Consider the following 25,176-nt stretch of genomic DNA (forward strand, 5'->3'; position numbering starts at 1 on the left):
CCAGCTAATTTTTGTATTTTTAGTAGAGACGGGGTTTCACCATGTTGACCAGGATGGTCTCGATCTCTTGACCTCGTGATCCACCCGCCTCGGTCTCCCAAAGTGCTGGGATTACAGGCGTGAGCCACCGCGCCCGGCCATGCTGCCTTCTTTACACCTTCAGCCCTTTCGGGCCTCAGACAAGTGTGATTCTGAGGTGATGGAGCCTGCTCAGGGTGATGTAGTTTCTCTGTCTGCCTTTCTCTGTGTTGCTTTGAGCTAAGTCTATGGTGAGATGAGATGCCTGTTTCAGGCAGCAGCCATGGATCCAAAGCTTTGTAGCAGAGTTAGCTTCATTTAATATGCTGTTGGGAAGGATGGGGGCGGGGAAAGAGACCTTGTTTCTTAATAAGAACTTGAAGTGCCATTCATTTAACAAATAATATTGAATACATACTCTGTAACTGGCACTGTGACCCTTATGCTTTTAAAATTCATTAGGAAGGGAGACATTGTGAAAGCAGGGAGGGGGAACTTTTTCTTACAGCGTATTGTTGTATTTGAGATTACCATCCTTTGCCAGACTAGATAGTTAAGAATAAAAATTTATGTTCACCTCTACCACTTCTTTCAGTCAGGTGAAAGTAATTTTTCTCTCTCTTCAAATAACTCTCATTGAAATATGGCCTAGTTTCCTCAATAGCAATTTTAGACCTATAGTGAGAATAGCTGATATGTGTGCTTTGGCCATTTTCCCCATGACTTAATTTTTCTGGTTTTATAGGGTTATCACCCACTGAGAGAAAGTAATGGCACTATTCATTTTAAACAATTACTTGGGACATCTGGATTTAGTCAGGTGTAGATCCAAATTATGACAGCCCTTTGGGTCCCAGTTGTCCAATATATCATAGAATCAGAGATCAGCCTCAGTTAGATGGAAACAGGACTCTCAGCTACAAGAGTGGGCTATCAACATTTTAACTTTCTATTTCAGTTTTCATTTCTCCTCCTGCCTGCAACATTGGCTTAGGTATTCTCTAATTCTGCCTCTGTATTTGGTTACTTTGGCTCACATGTGAAAAACGTAATTTCATTTGTGTTACATTTATTTCAGCAAATTGTTATGTTAGTTAGCTAAGTAAAATTCCAATTTAACAAACTCTAAATTTCCAGAATCCTTCATTGTAACATGTTAAATGATAATGTACCCTCTGCTAATTAGACTTGTTGATAAGCAAAGCAAGCGTCCACCCTTACAAAGGAAGTGTCCAGCCTTTTCTTGTTAATCAATCAACAAATTAAAAAACCTCTTTAACCAATGCCAGCACTTTGGGAGGCTAAGGCTGGTGGATCACCAGATCAGGAGTTCAAGAACAGCCTGGCCAACATGGCAAAATTCTATCTCTACCAAAAATACAAAAATTAGCTGGGCGTGGTGGCATGCACCTGTAATCCCAGCTACTTGGGAGGCTGAGAGGAGAATCGCTTGAACACAGGAGTGAGCAGAGATCTCTCCACTGCACTCCGACCTTTTTTTTGAGACGGAGTCTTGCTGGGTTGCCCAGGCTGGAGTGCAGTGAAGTGATCTTGGCTCACTGCAGCCTCCACCTCCTGAGTTCAAGCTATTCTCCGAAAAAAAAAAAAAAAAAAAAAAAAAAAAATCTCTGGTACCTAGTTAAAGCCCCTGCAGGGTGTCTTTGTAAGAATTAGCAAACGGTGCTCTCTCTGGGCAGAGCAAGTCAAACAAAGGCTTTCTCCGAAGGGGCTGGAGTTCTTTTGGCTGGCTGAGTGGGAGGTGACCTAGGCCCTCCCTCCGCACTGTTCCCAGTGCTCCTGTGCAGGCCATGACCTTCCTAACCATCATGGCAGCCCTGTGTCTGGTACTGGATGGCAGGAAGTAGAATTCTGTACCACTCTTAGCCCTTCCTAGCTTCAGACTTCTGGAGGTTTTCTTATATATTTGTTTTATTTAATGGCGTTAATCCATTATGTTGGTAGTGATAAATGAGAAGGAAGGCCAGATAATTACTATTCGATTTTAGGATAAACAAAGTGGAATAACCATGGTGGCAGTTCAATACAGGGTTTCCCTTCCAGCATGCAATGTTAGAAAGCATGTAGCAGGCTTTTTCCTTAAAAAAAAAATAAAATAAATAAAATAAATAAATAAATAAATAAATTCCTAGATAGTAATCTAAAGAATCACCTAGAAAGATTTGTTCATTTTAAAGAACGTATTATAAAATGTTATTATCAAATGACTGCTTCTATGGCCAATGTACACACGCAGGTATAGACTAAAAGGTCTCTGGTATGTGTTATTTATGATTATGTATTTGTAATTATAGCAATGCTAAGTCACCGTTATGTTTTCTGCTTTAAAATATCAAAAGCTGCTCTGCCAATTTCTCCCCCACCATATTTATCCAAACGGGAAAGGAATGAATAATAAAACTTGGGCTTTTTTTCCCCCTCTTCTTTTTCCAGGTGATGTGTTCCACATCACGGTCCCCAATAAATTCACCTTCGAGGAGGCTGCAAAAGAGTGTGAAAACCAGGATGCCAGGCTGGCAACAGTAGGGGAACTCCAGGCGGCGTGGAGGAACGGCTTTGACCAGTGCGATTACGGGTGGCTGTCGGATGCCAGCGTGCGCCACCCTGTGACTGTGGCCAGGGCCCAGTGTGGAGGTGGTCTACTTGGGGTGAGAACCCTGTATCGTTTTGAGAACCAGACAGGCTTCCCTCCCCCTGATAGCAGATTTGATGCCTACTGCTTTAAACGTAAGTGTTTGATACCTTTTTAAAAATTACAAATTAAAAAAAAAAATACTTCGAAGCATGCATTGATGTTCAACTAGCCGTTGGAATGGATTCCATGTCTTACCGTGTGTGCATGGAATGGAAACAGTTCAGTGGTTTTCGAAAGCAAGCAAACTGAACAGCACTGATATGGTTAAAACCACAGGAATTTTGACAAATGGATTTGTAGAGGGGTGAGGAAATATCAGGTTAAGCTTTAACTGTACTTTTTGTGTCCAGAGCCACAGAGCATATTTCTGGGTATTTTATATGAATTGCAGTCCTTAAATTTTGCAATTTGCTACAATGCCGAGGCCAACTGAGGCTGAGTGAAATCTTTGAGATTGTTTATTTTGTCTTCGGTATCACTCTTTTTCTTTGAGATGGCAGATAATTTAAATTTCAGTAATTACAGGTGAGTACTTGAAGCTGACATGGAGACTCAAAATGTTCAAGTCATTACTAAAAATGAAGCGTGCTATCAATAACAATCTCCATTTATTTCAAGTAATGGAAATACATGCCTTCTAATGATTAATTCTGTAGTATCATATTGAAGTACAATATATGTTCTTTGCAACCTATAACATAGAGTATCTTTAGTTAGGTTTACTAATTAACATTAGTTTTAAATAACATTTCTCAACATTCATGATCCAATTATTTTAATTTTCCAGATGTCCTCAAATGATGTTAGCAATAGCAGTCACATGATGTAGTATCGTAATTGTACCATGCAAATTAAGCAAGTAATCTAGATTCTCATTGGAATATGTACTGAACCCTCTATACTATGCTAGCTAAACAAAGCTCTCCCAGAATTTTGGTCACCTTGGGTATATCCAAGACAGACAGAGTCAGGTTATGTTGGAATAAATTTGTAAATAATTGTGACTAAATTTCCAATGTAGCTTGTTGTAGCAATATGTCACTAAAATGAGCACAAAATATACTAGTTTATTATATAATTGATTTCTAGAGTGAAATATACAGGCATTTTTAATCAACCAAAAAGACAGACTGTGATGTTCTAAGTAGTCAGTAGAATGGATGTTAGTGCAACCAAAAGGTTTGCTTTCACATTTTTGTCTCCTAGCTAAGAAGCCTCTGCTTGGATCTCCTCCCTTAGACTCAACTTTCCGAGTGTTAAAGCCACGTGTTGTGTATTAGCTTGATAGATGCTGGTCAATCCACAAGGACTGTAGAAAATGCTAGCTTTTTTTCTCAGGCCCTGAAACAACAGAATTCTTCCGTAATCATTTTCCGGAAAACAGTAACAAAAACCTTATCTCTAAAAGTAGACAGATGTACATTCCTTTAAGCCACGTTGTCACAACAATGATTTTTCAAGCATTTCAGACTCTAAAATCAGTTTTACATTACGTGACTGATATAATTAAGGAGCAAAATCATTTTGGTATGCTGGGGGAAAGGCATTGGAGAGGCTAAATTAGGGAAGGAGTAGAATTATCCAGCCTGACTTCCTTACTTAATATTTTCTTGTGCTTTATTAATAAAGCTGGCACTGGAAAACTTTTGAACAACGTTTTTCATCTCTTTGAGGGTAAAATTTAAATCAAAGCCCGGCTATAGCCACAAAGACTATTATTAAATAATTCATCCTGATGTGTTTTATTTATTTAATTGAAAAATACTCATGAAATAACAAGGTACTTATGTTAAATAGAATAACTACCTACTAAAATCTATGTGAAATTCAAAACATTTTTAAAAGTTTATACTCATTTTTATCTCTGTAATTCATTTACATGTATATAACTTGTAAATATAATGAATTCATATTTTGCTTTTTTTCCCACCTAAGCATGTGGCTAGATTCTTATTTATTTCATACTTAAGACCTTATTATATTCAGAATTCATTCAGCACATAGAAGGTTAAAAGAGTTTAACCATATAGAAGGCTTTTGTAAGCCACATACAATGCCGATAGCTTTCCAAAATTTATAATTCATTTTTCAGAAATTCTTTTAGTACATACACACACACACACACACATTTTTTTGAGATGGAGTTTTGCTCTTGTTGTCCAGGCTGGAGTACAATGGAGAAATCTCAGCTCACTATAACCTCCACCTCTTGGGTTCAAGTGATTCTCCTGCTTTAGCCTCCCAAGTAGCTGGGATTACAGGCACGCACCACCATGCCGGGCTAATTTTGTATTTTTAGTAGAGATGGGGTTTCACCATGTTGGTCAGGTTGATCTTGAGCTCCTGACCTCAGGTAATCCATCTGCTTCGGTCTTCCAAAGTACTGTGATTACAGGCATGAGCCACTGCTCTTGGCCTAGTATATATTTTTAAATAATTTGAAAAATATTTTCAAAATGACTTAATTGATATCCACTTTTCCACATAGTCAAGTAGTGACTAAATTCTGTAGGATAAAATTTATAAGAGTCATGGCCTCAGCTATAGTTCCAAAAGTGATTTCAGAGATCTGCAGCTGGCTGGTTATGTAGAGGAACTTAGAAATATAACCATATTTTTCTTGTTTGCTTCCACCAAACATGGAAAGTGTTTTTTAAGTCACTTGGTGAATGAACAATGCCAAATCTTACTTTGCTTTAATTCCTTTTGCCTCATAAAGTCACTGACTAAAACATTCGCAATGACAGATAAAAAATATGAAATTAGACTTTATTCTTTTAAAATAGGTTTGAAAAATATACAAAGTAATGTCTTTGTAAGACAAAGTTTTCCTGCATACCTTCTCTTAATGATTAAACAACTTTGCATATTTTTTTAACCTCAGAATTTAACAAGTTCTGTGAAAGTTGGAGAGTTATACGAGGCTTTGAAAGATAATTTCATACATCTCCAAATTTAAGTGAATCAGAACCATTCAAGACTCATGATAATCTCATAGAATGTTATTAATTATCTCCAGGAGAGGGAGATGGAACATGTTTCCTAGAAAACCCTTTCTAATATTCCATGACCATGGCTCTCAGATAATTTTTCTAATTAAGTACATTGTATTTGAATTTGAGCCCTTGTTTTCATTTTTGAGTTGGGAAACCAAAATCTGAGTGACAGACATTTCTATTGTTGATGACAATTGTTTGTTCGTCCCTCTACTCCAACGGAATCAATTTTCTAGTTTTACAATTTCAATTTCCAAATTTCTAATCATTGATATGCTCTTGCTTTGAAGTTTCATCATCGGTTTTCACATTTGTCGGTTTGTGATTAAGTTTGGAAATCAAAATGGGAGTCCAGAGAAGGCTAAATTAATTCACACCACTTCCTATCCTATCTTATATATTCATTCACTGTTAAAATTGGCCTGCCCTTCTAACCCGTGGTTAGTTCATTATCTTTTTTTGTGTGTGCCCTAGTTCATAATCTGACCACATGTGCCAAAACGAATCTTTCCCTAATTGGTGTTTTACAAATGTTTCCTGTTTATTGAATTTGAATTTGTTAGCATTGCATCGCTCACGAAACTTTAAAAAGATAGTTTGGATTGTAATTCTACTACTCGAATCTTTACAGTTTTTCTAACCATGTTTACATTTAGTTATGTATAACAAATTTAATATAAAAGAACCAAGTTAAAATTAGTCATTTCTCAATAATGTAGACAGCATGGGAATGAGTTAAATTGACTGTCATGCTGCTAATAGGAGTTTTAAGTTTTATTAGGAAAATCTGCCTCATGTCTCGCACAGAAGCACAGAGAAGATAGTCCATAGGACAAAAATGCCATAAGTACAGTGATGTGAAACATCTGTGGGCAGACAGCTGCAAAGGTTGGAAAGGAACTTTTGTGGGAAAAGAAGCATGTTGATTTATGTTGGCTTCCTCAGTAATAAAGTTGAAGGAATACTGGTAGTTTTCCAAAACCAAAACTTCTCCATGTGAACGCACCTATTGGAAGGACACTTTTAGAATATTCTGAAATTGTGTTTTTACCTTTACAATAGTCATCATGAATACAGTGGTATTTACTCTTAAAATATCTCTTTATAGATATTGTGCTTTATGAAATTATTTCCTTTCCTGGAGTGGCTGAAACAAATGGCACAGATCATCAGATACACTGACTTGGGATCAAAATCAGCTGTTAAGTTGATGAAAAAGCCACCCAAACTGAAAAGGAAGTCTGAGGTTTCCCATTCCAAGTAGTAGATTAATTAGCTTAATTATAAGCAGAACTTTTCTTTTTTTAACTAGGGCTCTAAAATTATTGAAAACCCTTGTTTTTGGAAACAAAGTCATATAAATACTGGCCTTCTAGAGCATATTCTCTAGGACATCTTGCTGCCACTTTATTATGCAGCAGGACTAGAGGAAGGAATGCAACAGCAAGCACCATAGGAAGAATTGACAACGAAATACAGTTATTTAGTTTTAAAACTGTGAGTTACTTTTTAAAACACTATAAACATATTTTCGTAGCACTGTAGAAAGTTTCTAGCAGAGAGCTTGGATTGGAACATAGGAAGCCTGGATTCACAACCCCTTTGGCCCTAATGCAATTGCCGCTCTAAGTTAATTTCATCAGCCAAGGAAATACTCAGAGGGAAAAAGTAAATTTAGCTTTTTTGTTGTTATTAATAATAATATGATTAAATTTTCTCTAATATGCTGTTTGCTAAGTATTTACATTCTGTTTCCATGGGAATTTTTTCTGTACATATTTTTTTACTATTTCCCCAAAGAATGCAGTTATAAGACAAACATGAAATTTGGCAGTTAAATGAAGTAACGGTTATGGAATTTCAGAGGATAGAGAATTGAATTAAAATAGTCAACCACATTTTGGGCTTTTAAGTTGTTCATGTCAATCAAAATAGAACAATGTTTTTTCCAGGAAATGAATGTAGAAAATGCTTTTCTTTAAAAAGGGGAGGCAAGGGTTATTCACTGTTTTTAAAGACTCCAACTCTTTTTTGGTTTAGATTTCTTTTAATATTAGAAAGATAAATAGTGACAGACTTTAAAGAATATATCATATTGTAAAGAGTCATCAAGTGTTCATTATGAAATCAGTGAAGCTGAGCTTTAAAATGGTCTTTAAAATGGGGAATGACCACAGCTCATAACGGCTCATGCCAGCCAAAAAATAAGGAACTGCTTACAGCCCTAGTCTGATTTACAGTAAAATCACATCATTTTATGATTACGTTTTGACAGAGCAAATGGAGTTAAATGGTAGGCAGTTTTGTTTTTTTGAGGGCTCCCGCTCTGGAATTATTAAAAGTAAAAAATAAGATACTGTAGATACTATGGCTATTACATCTTGGTGAACAAGCATTTACCCATAAAACTAGCTGTAAGTCCTACAGGATGTAGCAAAGCAATAACTACAGGTTTCTTCAGGGACAGTTCTTTCAAGTTCAGCGGCAACTATCAATAGTTTTTATTTTTTAAAATACGTATTTTTTTAAATAAAAAAATAATCTTTTTATGCTAGGCTGCTGCCTTTTCCCTGTGTTGAGAAAGAATCTTGTTTACAAACTGTCATTTCTATACACAATTTAAATTTCTTTCAATAGGCCAGGCTGTTCTCTGTAAATCTGGAGGTATTATAATGCAGCATTTTATGATGACAGGTTACTTTATATTGCGTGAGGCTGTTCTTTCTGATGCTCAGGGTTGTTCCCAGTAATTTGTAATTACAGACCTAAAATACATTATGTGGGTACTTTACTTCCTGTTCTACATTTGTGTTTCAGGCTAAAGTAAGCTTGGAACCGAGATCCCTTAGGAGATATAAACAGAGTGTGTAGAACATAGAACAAAATGTAGAACAACAACAAATGCTAACCAGCCTCTGCCAGGCACATTTTATAATTTATTAGAAATAAATCTACACTACGAAGTTGAAAGAAAGATGAAGACAAATGTCCAGCACCTGGGATCAAGTGAAGAGTGGTATTAAAAAGTTTTCATATCCTGTTTTTATCAAAGTCTCCACATTATGGACAATGTAATGGTTTATATGTAACTTGGATACGTTTGATGTGGCTTTTTTGTTGTTTTGCAATCTGAGACACACCCTCTCCCCTGAGATAATATGCAGCAACTTGAAAAGAAGGGAATATGTGGGGAAAGCTAGAGGCAGGGTACGGAAGCCTCCGGAAGAATAGTACTGAATTCTCTGCTAGCCTTCAACTTGACACTGTAGTTTCTGGTAAATAAACAATCTACTGTATCCAAAATCTGCATTCATGTTTTTCAAGCCTTTCCTTATCTTAAAACCATATAATATTAATTTTCCTTAACTGATAACAGTCATTCATACTTTTAGGTAAAAGCAGTGATAACCCTTATAACGTAAAACAGCTGATCAATTTACGACTATTAAGTGTTCAATTATCTGTCCTTGGGTTATTTCAAATATAGTTTGTAGACTCCTTTCCATCACAGAACATGTTTGGGTCTCCCCAGAATACTCCCTACAAAATACTCAGGAGCACTTAACAAACACTGGGCATACAACTTTTTGTTAGTGACTTGTCTAATCAACTCTTTGAAATTATTTTTCTAGCTAAAGAGGCTACAACCATCGATTTGAGTATCCTCGCAGAAACTACATCACCCAGTTTATCCAAAGAACCACAAATGGTTTCTGATAGAACTACACCAATCATCCCTTTAGTTGATGAATTACCTGTCATTCCAACAGAGTTCCCTCCAGTGGGAAATATTGTCAGTTTTGAACAGAAAGTCACAGTCCATCCTCAGGCTGTCACAGATAGTTTAGCCACCAAATTACCCACACCTACTGGCAGTACCAAGAGGCCTTGGGATACGGATGACTACTCACCTTCTGCTTCAGGACCTCTTAGAAAGCCAGACATATCAGAAATTGAGGAAGAAGTACTCCAAAGTACAACTGTCATCTCCGATTATGCTACCGATTCATGGGATGGTGTCATGGAAGATACACAAACACAAGAATCAGCCACACAGATTGAGCAAATAGAAGTGGGTCCTTTGGTAACATCTATGGAAATCTTAAAGCACATTCCTTCCAAGGAATTCCCTGTAACTGAAACACCATTGGTAACTGCAAGAATGACCTTGGAATCCAAAACTGAAAAGAAAACGGTAAGCACTGTTTCTGAATTGGAAACCACAGGTCACCGTAGATTCACTTTGGAAGAAGACGATGATGAAGACAGAACAGTTACAGTTGGATCTGATGAGAGAACCTTAACTTTTGGCCGAATTCCTGAAGTCATTAAGGCATCAGAGACTTCAGAAGACACCACCCACACTCAGCTAGAGGACTTGGAGTCAGTCTCAGCATCCACAACTGTTTCAGGACCTGACCGTAATGAATCATCTATGGACAGATGGGAAGAGAGACAAACTAATGGCAGGATAATGGAAGATTTTTTTGGCAAATATCTGTCTATTACACCTTTTCCACCACAGCATCATACAGAAGTAGAATTGTTTCCTTATTCTGGTGATAAAATATTAGTAGAGGGAATTTCCACAGCTATTTATCCTTCTCCACAAACAGAAATGACACATGGAAGAGAAAGAACAGAAACACTAATACCAGAGATGAGAACAGATACTTACACAGATGAAATACAAGAAGAGATCACTAAAAGTTCATTTATGGGAAAAACAGAAGAAGAAGCCTTCCCTAGGATGAAACCCTCTACATCTCCCTCAGAACCAATTTGTGTTACAGAGTCTTCTGCAGAAGTGACCAAGGCTTTCGGTTTCCCATCATTGACAACAAAGTTAAGTGCAGAGACAACAGAAGTAAGAGATACGGAGAAAGGCTTTACAACAACTCCAGGTACTACAAAATATGATGAAAATGTTACAACAGTACATTTGACCCATAGTACTTTAAGTGTTGAAGTGGCCACTGTATCAAAATGGCCATGGGATGAAGATAATACAACATCCAAGCCTTTAGAATCTACAGAACCTTCAGTCTCTTCAAAATTGCCCCCTGCCTTACTCCCAACTGTGGGGATGAACGGTGAAGATAAAGAAATCCCAAGTTTCACTGAAGATGGAGGAGATGAATTTACTCTTATTCCAGATAGTACTCAAAAGCAGTTAGAGGAGATTACTGAGGAAGATTTAGCAGCCCATGGGAAATTCACAGTTAGATTTCAGCCAACTACATCAATTGGTATTGCAGAAAAGTCAACTTTGAGAGATTCAACAACGGAAGAAAAAGTCCCACCTACCACAAGCACTGAAGGCCAAGTTGTTTATGCAACCATGGAAGGAAGTGCTTTGGGTGAAGTAGAAGACGTGGACTTCTCTAAGCCAGTATCTACTGTTCCCCAATTTGCACACACTTCAGAGGTGGAAGGATTAGCATTTGTTAGTTATAGTAGCACCCAAGAGCCTACCACTTATGTAGACTCTTCCCATACCTTTCCAATTTCTGTAATTCCCGACACAGACTGGGGACTGTTAATACCTCCTGTTCCATCAGAAGATGAAGTTGTAGGTGAACCCTCTCAAGACATGCGTGTCATTGATCAGACTCACCTTGAAGCAACTATTTCTCCTGAAACTATGAGAACAACAAAAATCACGGAGGGAACAACTCAGGAAGAATTCCCTTGCAAAGAAGAGACTGCAGAGAAAGCAGTTCCTGCTGTTAGTTCTACAGCTTGGACTCCCAAGGAGGCAGTAACACCATTGGATGAACAAGAGGGCAATGGATCAGCATATACAGTTTTTGAAGATAAATTGTTGACAGGTTCTGAGAGAGTCCCAGTTTTAGAAACAACTCCAGCTGGAAAAGTTGATCACAGTGTGTCTTATCCACCAGGTGCTATAACTGAGCACAAAGTGAAAACGGATGAAATGGTGACACTAACACCAAGCATTGGGCCAAAAGTATCTTTTAGTCCAGGGCCTGAACAAAAATATGAAACTGAAGGTAGTAGTACAACAGGATTTACGTCATCTTTGAGTCCTTTTAGCACGCACGTTACCCGGCCTATGGAAGAAACCACTACTGAGAAAACATACCTAAAGGATATTGATTTAGGCTCAGGATTATTCGAAAAGCCCAAAGCCACAGAACTCCCAGAATTTTCAACAATCAAAGTCACAGTTCCAAGTGATATTACCACTGTCTTCAGTTCAGTAGACGGACTTCAGACAACTTCAGCATTCAAGCCATCTTCCCCGTTCACTAAGAAACCACCTCTCATTGACAGGGAACCTGGTGAAGAAACAACCAGTGACATGGTAATCATTGGAGAATCATCATCTCATGTTCCTCCCACTACCCTTGAAGATATTGTAGCTACGGAAACGGAAGCTGATATCGATAGAGAGTATTTCACGACTTCAAGTACTCCTGCTACACAGCCAACAAGACCACCCACTTCGGAAGACAAAGAGGCCTTTGGACCTCAGGCACTGTCTACTCCACAGCCCCCAGCGGGGACAAAATTACACTCTGACATTAATGTTTATATTATTGAGGTCAGAGAAAACAAGACAGGTAAGTCTTTGCTTTCTAGACTACCATTGAAGGCAATCTGCATTTTATCTTGAAAGTTACTTTTTGGGAAAAAAAATCAACATACCAAATGCTGCCATTAGAAGATAACTGGAGTGTGAAAAATAAATATTTTAGCTTCATTTATTTGTACAAGAATTGGAAGAATATGTTAAACAATGTGGAAGAATGTTAGATGCAATTTTATGTTAAAAGTCATAAGAAGCCCTGCTTTGTCATCTAATATAACCAAATCATCACTGTTACATCACTTCAGAACATGCAGAACAAAGTGTTTTAATTTCAGTGTCTTTTCATACATTACTACTCAAGTGTAGCACTAGATTGCGTTAACATCCCATTGGTCTTTAACTATTAACCTTCAGTACTTAACAATGTGGACGGCTGAAATGGTTTTGCATATCCCTACAGTTGACAGAAAGACATGTAAAGGTTTGCTTTGGTTTTTCTCTTCCAGGATTTTGCAGGTTTATTATATGACTTGTGTGGGGGGTAGTAGGTCTCTAATGTAGGTGTTATTTTAATGTAAATGCAACATATTCTTATGCTGTTGTTTTGGGGTATTTTACCGTGGTTTTATCTATTTAGAGCAAATACAACTTAGCTTACAGTTCATTGTATTAAATATAATATCAGAAGGTGGATATGTATGCATTATCTTTGCTCCCTAAAAACCAGCTGTATGTTGTTTATTTTATGATTTAATTGTTTTACTTCTAGGAATAGTTGTGATGCCTTCTATTCCACTTGACTGTTTTAGCTCTGTGGCAGAACTCTTAAAAGCTGTTTCTTTACTTTGGTTAATACTTGCAGTTGTCATGATCAAATATGACTTACTGCTGTCTAAAGGTGAGACCGCGCCGTCTTTTACCGATGATAAGCTGAGTTGAGAATACATAGAAAATGCAGTTCAATAAATCAATTCAGGTTTGTCTCTTTCTAATTTAGAAGTTAAGATCACAGATTTTAGTTATGTTGCTGTATTTTCATTTTCATATAAGAGTCAAATGAATAAATTTTCTTTTTATTCTTGACCTGACTCTAAGAAGACAGAGTAGAAGAATATTCTTTGTTAGCAGGGCTTCTCTCTTACTGTTGGGCTGTTCCCTTTTGAGTCTCATTTTTCTGAAGGCTGATGCTGTCCTCACCTATTGGAAACAAACGAGTAGTGTTGTGGTCACGTCTGTTTGCATCTCGTGCTGTTGGTGGAAATTTCATGGCTTCTACTCTCCAAAATATTCTGTGTGAAAGCTTTGGATTGTCAGTGAATAGTAGAAAAGAGAACACACTCACAGAGTAGTAAAATTAATCTTCACTTCCCAATACAGTTTTAAAAGGCCAGGATTTGATCATGATTTTCTTGCTAATGATATTGTTTCTTGGAAACCATAACATATTTCCGCTTTTCCACATCGTTTTCCATCTCTCGGAACTGGTGTAGGAAAGAGTAAATGAATTGCCAAGAAGTTGGCATGAGGATTGTGTTAGTAAGGCTGGAAAAGAGACAGGAAGATATAACTGTGGGGGGAAAAAAAGAAGCAAAGAGAAGCAAAAAGTAAATCACTACCAACACTTAGTTTGATAATTTAAAAAATACAGGAATGAATATGCAGATTGGTTTTTAATATATATTACTGTTACTGTAGATAATAAGTCGAGTTGAATAATATAAAACCCAGTAAAAATGTTCTGCATTTAAAAACTCTTCTAAGTGGGAAACTGCCAGGTAAAGTTATGATGGTCAAATTACAAAATGGAAAAAGTGAAACTTGATCTCTCTGAAAGAATTGACAGTCATCAGAAAAAAAGAACTAAGTTATAAATGGTTACTGGAAATGGAGGGTCTAAGTAAGCTAAACCTGAAATAATTTTACAAAGGTGTATATTTATAAGCGAGTTGTGGACTTCATTCAGCTAGACCTGGGCGATATGTATAGGTGCTCTTCTCTTATGCTTCCAAAATGGGGGACTATAATCCACCTTCAAACTAATTTGGTTTTGTATAATACTAGGTCAGAGAACTGTGCAATGCTTGGTTACTTCCATCAGGCAGAATTCTAATGTGAGAGTGTGTGTATGTGTGTGCAGGGGAGGGGATGTGTCTGTGGAGTAATTATGTATCTGTCTGCGTACCTACCTACCTGCCTGTTGTTATCTGTATTTTTGTGTGTTGTGTAGATGCTGCTCTCCTTAACTCAAAGCATTGTTTATTGTCTTCATAAGACAATGAAGTTTACTCAGCTCTAACTGCTTACCTATACTAATATTATTTATTTTCTATGAGAAACTTTATCCTCTAACATTTTGAGCTTTGGCAAGGGAAAATCCTAAAGCAGATGTTCAATTAATGAGTTTCAAGGCAGGTGTATACCTTAATAAGGAAAAGGGCATATGTGCCTGGAGAACCAACCTTTTTATGTATCAAGGCACAATTTTCCAGACTGGAAAATCCTTGGTACATGTGTGAACTTGCATAAATCTATTCACAAGAATAGAATCCACCTTTATATATACTGTATATCCAAGTAAGCAAAAATACCACCCATGCTACCCTAAACCCAGGCATTCAATAATTTTTTGCTACACTCAGCGAGTCATATAAATCTTGACTTTTTTTTTTTTTTGCTACTATGAAACAAAACATGCTACTCAGGACACACTTATGTTATACTTGCTCAAATGGATCTTAATAGCAACGTGCGGTGCTGTTGCTAGAGGGCAACTGTAGTTAGCAGTTAAAAAAATCTGAAAGAACTTTTCAGCTCATAAAAGTTTTATGAGCTGAAAAATGCTATGGGGTGTGTTTAACAGTGGTTCAGGGGATACTAGAAACTTGACTCCTGTCTATTTCAGGAGTAATTTGCACACCTGCATTTTGAAAAATTATTGAAAGGCTTGCTTTGTGAACATGCATGAAGGCCTAGAATTTGAAGGTGTAGGAAGAGTTTCTTCAACTCTAGATTTTTTTTTTTTAAAGAGCACTTCTCTAAAACATCTGAAATGTTACAAGGTAGTGGAACAGAACTGTGAATGTTTTTAAAAACTGACATACTGGTATTTTTAAATCAAAGAATAATTTAGAAATGTGTGGATATTCAATATCAAAGTTATTATAAAAATGCTCATAGTTATAACCCTAAAATAGGCAGCTTTTTACCTTTTCTCTTTTTTTCTCATGAAAACGGAATTTTTTTTTTATTAGGATGCTCACAGAAGCTTATTAGCTTTTCTAACAAACAAATTCACATATGCTATTTATTATGTGTTGGGCCCATTTAATATTGTCTTGTTAGGTGATTTTTCCTACTGGTTTTATATCTACCCAAATGTAAGTGAAAGTCAGGTGCAAAGCATATTAAATTAAATGATAGAAAGATTAGGATATTGGTAAAATTATTAATGTAATGCTATTAAAGATTAATTAGATTTTGAGAAATCTACAAAAAGCTAAAAGCTTATTTTCTAAATATGGTGTTATGGAGAGGAAAAAGAACAAGGAACATGGGCTCTGAGAGCAGGAGACAGCTGGGCAGATACCAATGGTTACATCATTGATTGCAGAGTCATTGCTTTTCAAAAGGTAATGTTTATTTAAGATAGTCTCATATAATTTTTAAAAATCGCATATTTTCCATTTTTATAGAATTTTATAAAACTTTTTCATTATATAAAAAAATTACTTTCTGATTTGTTATTATAAGATCTGGGTCCTTTCTTCAAACAAAATCTTATTGAGAGCTCCTGTATCTTGAACAGACAAAAGAGTAGCTGGATTGGTTGAAGTGGGAGGGGGGAGATCTGGAGCCTCACTCCCTTGGGACCTCCTCCTCGTATCCTGTGGTTGTTTCTAAAATAACATGTACCTCAGAACACAGCTAGAAAAAGAATGATATCTAGACAATTAAAAATAAAGCAAAAACGGATACTCATTCCTGAGAGAATTAAGTTCTTAAAAGTAAAAATGTTTTAAAAATTAGTCTGATTATCTATATCTCTATCTCGGTATAATTATACACATTTAACATTTACTTTTGAATCACTATATGAATGGTGCTGAATAAAACAAATTAACAAATATTGTTTCAATCTTATTGATGCCTATGTGTCATTAAGATAATATATAATGTTATTTCAGAGTCTCACATGTATGTGCAAAACTAAGTCATCATCGAGCTCACACTTCAGGCTTAATGCTTTCAGGCCACTTTTTCTACGTATTATCATGTCTAAACCTCAAAGATAATTTGTGAGACAATCAGGGAAAGCAGATAGGCAAATGAAGGTACACTGAGTCTGACATTCTTGGCATTGGGTCTAGCAGCTCTGGCCCCTTTGGAGCATTTTTACTATGAAGTGAGTGTCTTCCCTGATGAGCTTTGAGAAAACAATGACCCCCTGCCCAGTGGCTTAAGCACTGCCCTGTCTGTCAATTCCTGAAAGAGCAAACTCTGGAGAGACTGATTTCTCATTGGCATTCTAGTGGTTTGTTCACAGTGCGTAATTTAGATTTGAGTGCTGCTAATATGGGGCACTATGTATGCTATTCAGATACCTGACAGCAAGGAAAGAGCATGCTAAAATTGGTAGCATGTTATTCTGCAGTTCTGAGCAGGTTCTTCCCTGTAGAACTTCGGAGCACATTTCTGAAAGTGGATGGAGGCGGGTGCCTCCACACTTCTGTGGTTCCTTTTGCTGAGCTCCAGCTGTGGCTCTCTGCCAGAGAAGCACAGTTTTCTGCAGAGAGTTATAATAGCTTACCTTGCCTCTCATGGACTATCCCAAGTCTAGAAAAGAATTGAGTTCCAGGCCGGGCGCGGTGGCTCACGCCTATAATCCCAGCACTTTGGGAGGCCGAGGCGGGTGGATCACGAGGTCAGGAGATCGAGAACATCCTGGTCAACATGGTGAAACCCCGTGTCTACTAAAAATACAAAAATTAGCTGGGCATGGTGGTGCACGCCTGAAGTCCCAGCTACTCGGGAGGCTGAGGCGGGAGAATTGCTTGAACCCAGGTGGCAGAGGTTGCGGTGAGCCGAGATCGTGCCATTGCACCCCAGCCTGGGTAACAAGAGCGAAACTCCGTCTCAAAAAACAAAAAAATAATTAAAGAATTGAGTTCCTCTTCTATTAGTCAAATAAAAGGAAGAGAATGTTTGTCTTCCTTTCCTCTCTATAGTATTAAGAAAATAAACTATTTTAATGTTTCTAAATTATTAATGCGCTTAATACCATACTATAGACCAAAGATTACCTTTTTAAAAGTCCTTTGAGGTGAAATATTTTGTATATGTTACACATACATGCACATATAAACACACACACACACATAGAATCTTAATATTTTAACACTTCTTTGAGTAGTTTTACTAACCCACTAACCTTGAGGAAAAAGTTAAGAAATTGAAAGTTTGAGGCTTAACATTAAAAGGTGTTACTTTGATAACCAAAAGGAACTATATTATCTTCTTCCTAAAATGAACCAAGGCCTATTCTGAAAATGGCACTTGCAATTATAATTTGCCATTATCAAAGCTACCACTGAGGTAGAGGCATTATTTAAAACAAATAGTGCTTAGTCTTTATTGGCAGTGACCTCAAGAGAGACGCACCGTCTTCTAGCAGAGCATGGTCAATCAAGAATTACCTTCAGTTAAAGCTATAGTATGTCTAGTCCTTTGATGGATATTAAAGGAGGTCATAAAAGAAACATGAACTATAGGTTGTGCTCCCAAGGCCTCTAAGTGCATATTGGCCGGCTGACATTAACACAATCAAATACAATTATACAGAAACATGGTTACACACTAGATAGTAATGGTATGACAGACTGTGAATGATAGGTGAGGTCAGAAAAGGAAGGAATCAGTAAAGACAGGAAGTTACAGAATATTTCATGAGAAGGAGGAGACTTATGCCAGTCTCTGCCAGAGGGATAGATTACAATCCAATTACAAGAAGCCAGTTATTAGGCAATTGCTTCCCAATGTGAGCTTACCGGTGGGGTTAAGGAGCCCCAAATATAAACAGCTGTTTTTCTAAATAGCACTTCGAAACAGCTTCTGAAGCAGGCCATGTCATCCCAGCGTTATTTAACATGGTTTGCTTCAGAAGTTGAGTACGTTCCTAGGCCTCATGCACAAACTAGTACAGTTCGTGGAAACCAGAGATATTCTGCCAACTTCTTGAGGAAGGAGTGAGTGTTCTCACATTTCTGAGCTTCAGTGATTCATACGTTTTGATATGACAGCGTATTCTGTGGGTTAAGTACATTTACCTTTTCAAAATATATTACAATGAAGTATCATGGTTCAGAATTGCACTTACAAAGTTAAATGGCATTAAACTACTTTGTAAAAGGTACCTACACTCTCTAAAAGGTGATTTAAAGGTTTATGACATCTTAATTCAAGTGAATACTGAATCAGTAGGATTATAGAGCAGGTGCTCTAAGTTAGGGAATCTGGAGTCAGTCTCTTCTTAGCTTATATGCAATGTGGACTCATGACTTTCTCAATTTCCCTGTCAGAATTTTTAACATATTAAAATGGCTATTACTATATGGAATGATATTTCCTAAACTTTGACACATACTCTTTCTCCAAATCACAGGGGTTATGAAACAAAGATACACACACACATGTACGTACATGCACACACACACACACACACACACGTATATATATATACACACACACACACGCTTATATACAGGTAATATACAGATACATTTTTTCTAATTTATTCAACAGTCAAATAATGACAATATACTAACTACATTAGAACTGGATTTTTTTTGAAGTACATTCTAGTTAATATTCTGAAGGAACATGAAGATGTAGTTAGTTTGCTTCGTAGCATACATGGAAGAGGCGGTTAATGTAGTAGAAAGAGCCTTGGGAAAGAGAACTGGGCTGACTGTCAACATTGTTGCAGGCAGTACTCTGTATCCACGATTCTGCATCCTCTGATTTGACCAAACATGGATAGAGAATATTTGGAAAAAAAAAACAAAAACACACCACAATAAAAAAGAACAATGCAACAATAAAAAAATACAAATAAAAACCAACGCTATAATAACTATACGGCATTTACATTGTGTTAGGTATTATAAGTAATTTAGAGACGATTTAGAGTATATGTATATGAACCTGTGTGTAGGATTCCTGCAAATACTATGTCATTCTATAGAAAGGACTTGAGAACCATGGATTTTGGTGTTCAAGTCCTTTCTATAGAACGGCATAGATAACTGTATTTACAGTCTGTTTGGTCTTGTAGAGATTACTTAACCTCTGCAGTCCTCAGTTGTTACATAATTGAAAATGTATAATAATATTACAATCTCACCACATTGCTTTAAGAAGGGGATCTCTGAGTGATTGCCACATGCACGTTGCTGTGACAGGCACTTCACACATTTAATATTCCTTGAGTGACCAGAAAGCACCAAGCACAATGCCTGGTACATAGTAACAACTTAGTACAAATTAATCCCCTGTGGGTTTTAAAAATTGTTTCATTTCAGACTTCTAAATATGGGAAAATATAAACTGTTTTGTACTAAATAGGTAAAAACCAAATGATCTTAAAATTCAAGATCATTTATGTCACAAGGAGCCAAGTATAATTATGTTTTAGTATCTCCTTGACTGAAATACCTTCTTAAAATTTGAATCTTACATAGGTTGTGTTTTTTAGGATGGTGCCATTTTGGAAGCAAATCAGAAGCAGCTGTAGCCCTTAATTAAAATGTAAATATAGTATTGGGTCTGTAGGATCTCAGAGTAGAATTTATTAGCTTTTTGATTTTTCTCATGTGTGAAAGTTGGGCTTATGATTTTGATAGCTATCAATTTGATTTTTTTCTCATAAAAATCATTTTATGAATTCTCGATAAATTTCCCCAGGTATTGGGCCTAGCTTCCTGCCTATTTACAGAATGGATTGGGCATTCCCGGCTGTCTTTTTGTTGTTGTCAAGGAAACCCCCAGCTCTCTACACAGGGATTACATTCTTCTTTCTTAATAGCTCTTAGATCGTTCATTTGTGCAATGAATAAAAAATGTATTCACAGGTCCAGACAGTGTTCAGAACTTTTTTGGTGGATGAGGGACATAGCTAAGGGGAGAAAAGTGCCTGGTGAGAAGAGCAATAGGGATAAAAGAAAAGGGAAAGAAATGCCCACTGAGGTTCCATTTTAATTAGGTAAAGCTGAAAATTATATGCTTTAAAAAAGACATTGCCTAGTTTTGTCAGTTTAGAAAATGTATAACATTACTTTTCACTGGGGCCAGTGTTGTCATGTACAAAAATGTTGGTTATTAAGTGGTTTTGTTAAGAGAATAGTTCCAAGAATGGGGCCCAGGTGGGTGGGGGTGGGATGGACAAGGGAGTGATGATGTCTTTTAGTTAAAAACTGTTGTATATTTTTTCATTTCTACTGAAGTAGTTTGAATTTTTTTTACAACCTAATTGAGGTGATATAAAATATAAAAATATTCCTCATCTTGGGGCATCCTGAGGACGTCTGAGAACTCATTTGATTGCAATAAGTATGGTGTTCCTTAGAGACTGCCAGTATTTAGACTTTTTGAGTGTGAATCAGGAGGGAAACAGACATCTATTGACAAGAAAATTGAAATAATTATTTTTAAAAAGAGTGATTTGATCTTTTGAAGGAAAATAAATTTTGGATGATTGGGTAGTGTATACAGATTTTGGTTCTCCATAAATAATATAAGTTTTAAAAGGAGATTTTAAACTAGAAAGAAGGAATCTCTGGAGTGAGAGGAAAAGTTCAGTTGTATTTCAGTATCAGTGTCTCTGAAAAGATATATGGTGTCACCGTGTTGTACCAGACATGCTTACACACGTGTACAACCAGTACACTGAAAGCACCACGACTGGCTTTCAGTGACTTCATCTTTTCACCTTGTAGCCCAGTCTCCCTGGTGTCTCACAAGGGTAGTTTAATTACTTTGGCCATGTGCTTCATATAGTAAGTTTCTGGAGGTTTTGTTGTTTCTAAGATGAGAAAGGGAAAAGATAGTGTATATTTCTGGAGAGTACAATGGAATATAGTATAATCATCATTTTCACTATGCCGAAAACTTCTCTTCCTCTGCTTTATGAAGGAACCCATCTGCTATCTGCAGACAGAACATTCTCTTCGTATTTTCTCACACTCACCCCCAGAACATGTTTTAGAGGTTTGTTGAAATAAAGTCATTCAATCAGGCTACTAGCTGTTTGCTGGGGAAAAGAAAATAATATAATTCATAATACTATAGTTGTAATTTACAATACATCTTATAAAAGAAATAAATTCAATTTATAGCTTAGTTGGGAGGCAACTTGAAATAAATAGTAAACAAGAGAGTACATATCAAAATTAATTGCTTGCTTCATTAAAAAAATTGAGGCAAATATGAAATAGGAAGTATCTTTAGCATGCGAAGTCTCGGAACTGATCTCAGAAGAAACTCTAGGCACGTGTTCCCTCATCGAGCATCCGCCCAGTTTACCTGGGAAGCTGTAGAGTCTCCCCAAGCCAGGCACCGGCTGGCTGAACACTCATGGTGCCACTATATACCTTGGTTTGAGGGGCACCAGGAAATAGTCCAGGGTTTAAATACTGCCCACACCATTTCTTAACCCTAGTTATATGTCAGAATTATCAGGTGCCCTCCAAATAAAAATACCCACATTTCCATTCCCTCCAGACAACTTGAAATTGAATTTCTAGTGGTAGGGCTCAGGTATTTGCATTTATTTAAAAATAAGCTTTATTTATTTCTTATTAGGCATCTTTATTTTTAAGTGTCTCTCCTGTGTTTTGCTGCAACAGTGAGTGTTGAACACTACTAATGACTAAAGGTTTTCTGATCTTTAGAAGACCTGCTGAAATGCAGAACCCTGGGGAGGGCTGCTTCAAGTCTCTGTTGGTTTAAGCTGTACTCTATGAACTTTAAGGGAAGACAATATGACTAATTCAGTCTTCTCTGAGTGAAATGGTAGCCTTTGATCAGATTTGGGGGAGTACACTTTTTGTCACAAATGTTAAATAGAACTTGGCATCTGTTAATAAGGAGGAAAATGGAATGAAATATTATCAAAATAGATTTTTTTAAATTTCAGGGATAATAATTGAATCAAAAGTAATATTGAAGACTGGGAGTAATATTGAAGAGTACTTCTTTAATTACTCAAAACCATATACCTTACACTTTGCTGTACCCATGTTAACTTCTGTCTGCAAACATAGAAATTAAAAGGAAATATGCCTGTGGCTTAAGCATTCCTTGGCTGTACTACCAAAGTTAGTTTGTTCAATATCCATTTACATTAGAGAAAAACTGTGATTACTGCCTTGATATAAGCCTACATGGATTTGGAAAAAAAAAGATGAACAATGTATTGAGACGGCACATTTAACACATTTAAATTATCTAGATTTTTATAACCACAAAAGTCTTTAGAGTTTGAGTTGCTTGTATGATTCTTTAGTTGTAGGTCAGACTGAGCTGTAATTGCAACCAAAAAACAACATTTTTTTCAGTCTGAGATACAAATCTTTCAAAGGAAGTCTCAATCCAGCAGAATGTAAACTTTATTTGTAACGATAATTATGTCAACATTCTTCCAACTAGATTCCCAAAAGAGGAGCTAAGTGGCTAGAGGGCTAGAGTATGAAGAGCATTATGTGTTTAAAGATTCCCTTCACATTAATTAAGGAATAGAGAATTTAGGTAGGGAAGCGAGATTTAAAAATGAAAATACGAGGACACTTAGAAATGAGAACCTATATCACATAAATCCTGTGACAGATCAAATATATGGCTAGTTTGGGCTCAGGTGTTTTAGAAAAGATACATTGGAGGATGAGGGCTTCAGTGGATCATTCCTAATTGGATGAGTAAAGTTCAAAGGGGGATATATGAAGCATTCCAAGTTGGAAATTATGGGCTGGAGTGGTGTCTTCTTGCAGAAGCCTGAGGCTGAAATGAGGAAGATATTAAGATAGGAACAGGGAGCTGCTGGGCTCTTAAATATCTTAAAGAATTTAAAGCTTTCTCTCTTTAAATTCTGCAAGTGTTTCTCAAGCACTTCAGGAAGGCCACTGTCTATTGTATTTTTTTAATAAAACAAAATTTTTTTTGTTACACATTAAAATAAGATCCATTTTAATAAAGAAATGTGATCCTAATATATCTCTGCTGAGTAGATTGGTATACACTCACATTTAATTAAAAGCTCCTAAACTTAAATTGTAAAATTCCCCAAGGAGAACATGAACTATAACCAGCTGCCTATGCATCTTAGCAACTATGTTTTGTGTCTGGTAACAGTATGACTGGAAGACTTGTGCTCTGTCTACAAAACTTTGCTATGAAGTACTTAAAAATACTTGGTGAATAATTTGAGGTCAGCTAGCAATAAAGCTTTGTGTGAAATGTCATTAGAAAAACCTATTAACCATGGTACTGGTATATTCAAGTCAAGCTGTTAAAATACATTCATATAAACATAGAAAAGATTATGCATACACTCTGTAGAGTTCTGTGGTTTGACTCTTGAAATCCAAATAAAAGTTATATTGCCTTTTGAGTAAAATTCTAGAATAGAGCAGTCTTTTATAAGGCCTTGTTCATCTAAGAGCTTGGAATGTCAATTACACCATTGGGTTGCTCTGTTCCTACGAAATATAACAGATCACCATTTTGGAATGAGATTCCTCCTCTCACAATTGCACAGGTGTCCCCCACTTACTATACACCACAAAGAAACGTTTCTGGTTTGCAATAATTATAGCTGTTGAGATTCTCTAATAATAGGTGTGGGTAGAGGTGGTGACAGGAAAGGGGGATGAAAAGGTAATTTCAGAGGAAGAATAAACAAAGAGGGGCAAGTAGGATTTGGTGAGATGCAAGGGGTTAGTGACAGGAATTTGGGTGACAGGGCAGGGAAAAATTTATCTGTATATGGTAATGGTAGGTAGGTTTTATACCCCACCTCTCCCTGCTATCAGATGTTAAAAGTATGGGAAGAAATAAGCTATACTGACTTATGTATGTCAGCAGAAAATTTTAACTTTAAAGCCCTAGGTAGTTAACATTTCTCTTTCCTTCATACATTAAGACATCCAGCCAGGTGCAGTGGTACACACCTGTAATCCCAGTACTTTGGGAGGCTGAGGCAGGAGGATTGCTTGAACTCAGGAGTTTGAGGCTCCCTGTGATGATATCCCTGCACTCCAGCCTGGGCAACAGATCAAGAACCTGACAAAAAAAATTAATAAAACCATTTGCAAGTTGTCACAGCTTATTTAAAGAATAATTATAGTTGCTTATTTGTGAGACTATTACTTTCAGAAAAAGGAAACAAAATAATTTCAACTCCCATTTTATTTTATTTTTTGAAATTAAGTAATTCCCATTTAGTAGACAATTCCTTCCTGGGAATCTAATATACAGCATTAAGACTGTAGTTAATAACATTATATTGTATTGGGATTTTGTTAAGTAGATTTCAGTTGCTTTTCTCACAAAAAAGATGGTATATATGTTAATCTGCTTCATTTTTCCATCTCCATATATCTTATAACATCATGTTGTAAACCTCAAATACACAATAGAATTTATTTAAAAAAAAAGAAAATTTCGGCTGGTCATGGTGGCTCACGCCTATAATCCTAGCACTTTGGGAGAATGAGGTGGGCAGATCACGAGTTCAGGAGATTGAGACCATCCTGGTCAATGTGGTGAAAACCCATCTCTACTAAAAATACAAAAATTAGCTGGACATGGTGGTGCAAGCTAATTTTTGTAGTCCCAGCTACTCAGGAGGCTGAGGCAGGAGAATCACTTGAACCCAGGAGGCAGAGGTTGCAGTGGGCCGAGAT

The 25,176-nt window shown here is 36.7% G+C and overlaps 1 protein-coding gene across 5 annotated transcripts in view; it reads left to right on the top strand.

Moving 5' to 3' along the window:
• VCAN (versican) overlaps nucleotides 1–25,176 on the top strand; it is a 111,891-nt gene that overhangs the window by 38,632 nt on the left and 48,083 nt on the right. For 4 of the 5 annotated variants that reach the window (XR_005196804.1, XM_037731223.1, XM_017508014.2 and 1 more), the window contains exons 6-7: nucleotides 2,470–2,763; nucleotides 9,300–12,254. Coding sequence is in view for 4 of the 5 variants with exons in the window: in XM_037731223.1 (XP_037587151.1) it covers nucleotides 2,470–2,763; nucleotides 9,300–12,254 (3,249 nt within the window). In the remaining variant the exon portion in view is untranslated. The remainder of the gene's footprint in view (nucleotides 1–2,469; nucleotides 2,764–9,299; nucleotides 12,255–25,176) is intronic. The other variant, XM_017508003.2, reaches the window with a different exon arrangement.

This window comes from Cebus imitator, unplaced genomic scaffold (genome assembly GCF_001604975.1).
Source record: "Cebus imitator isolate Cc_AM_T3 unplaced genomic scaffold, Cebus_imitator-1.0 Scaffold16, whole genome shotgun sequence".
Classification (NCBI taxonomy): domain Eukaryota; kingdom Metazoa; phylum Chordata; class Mammalia; order Primates; family Cebidae; genus Cebus; species Cebus imitator.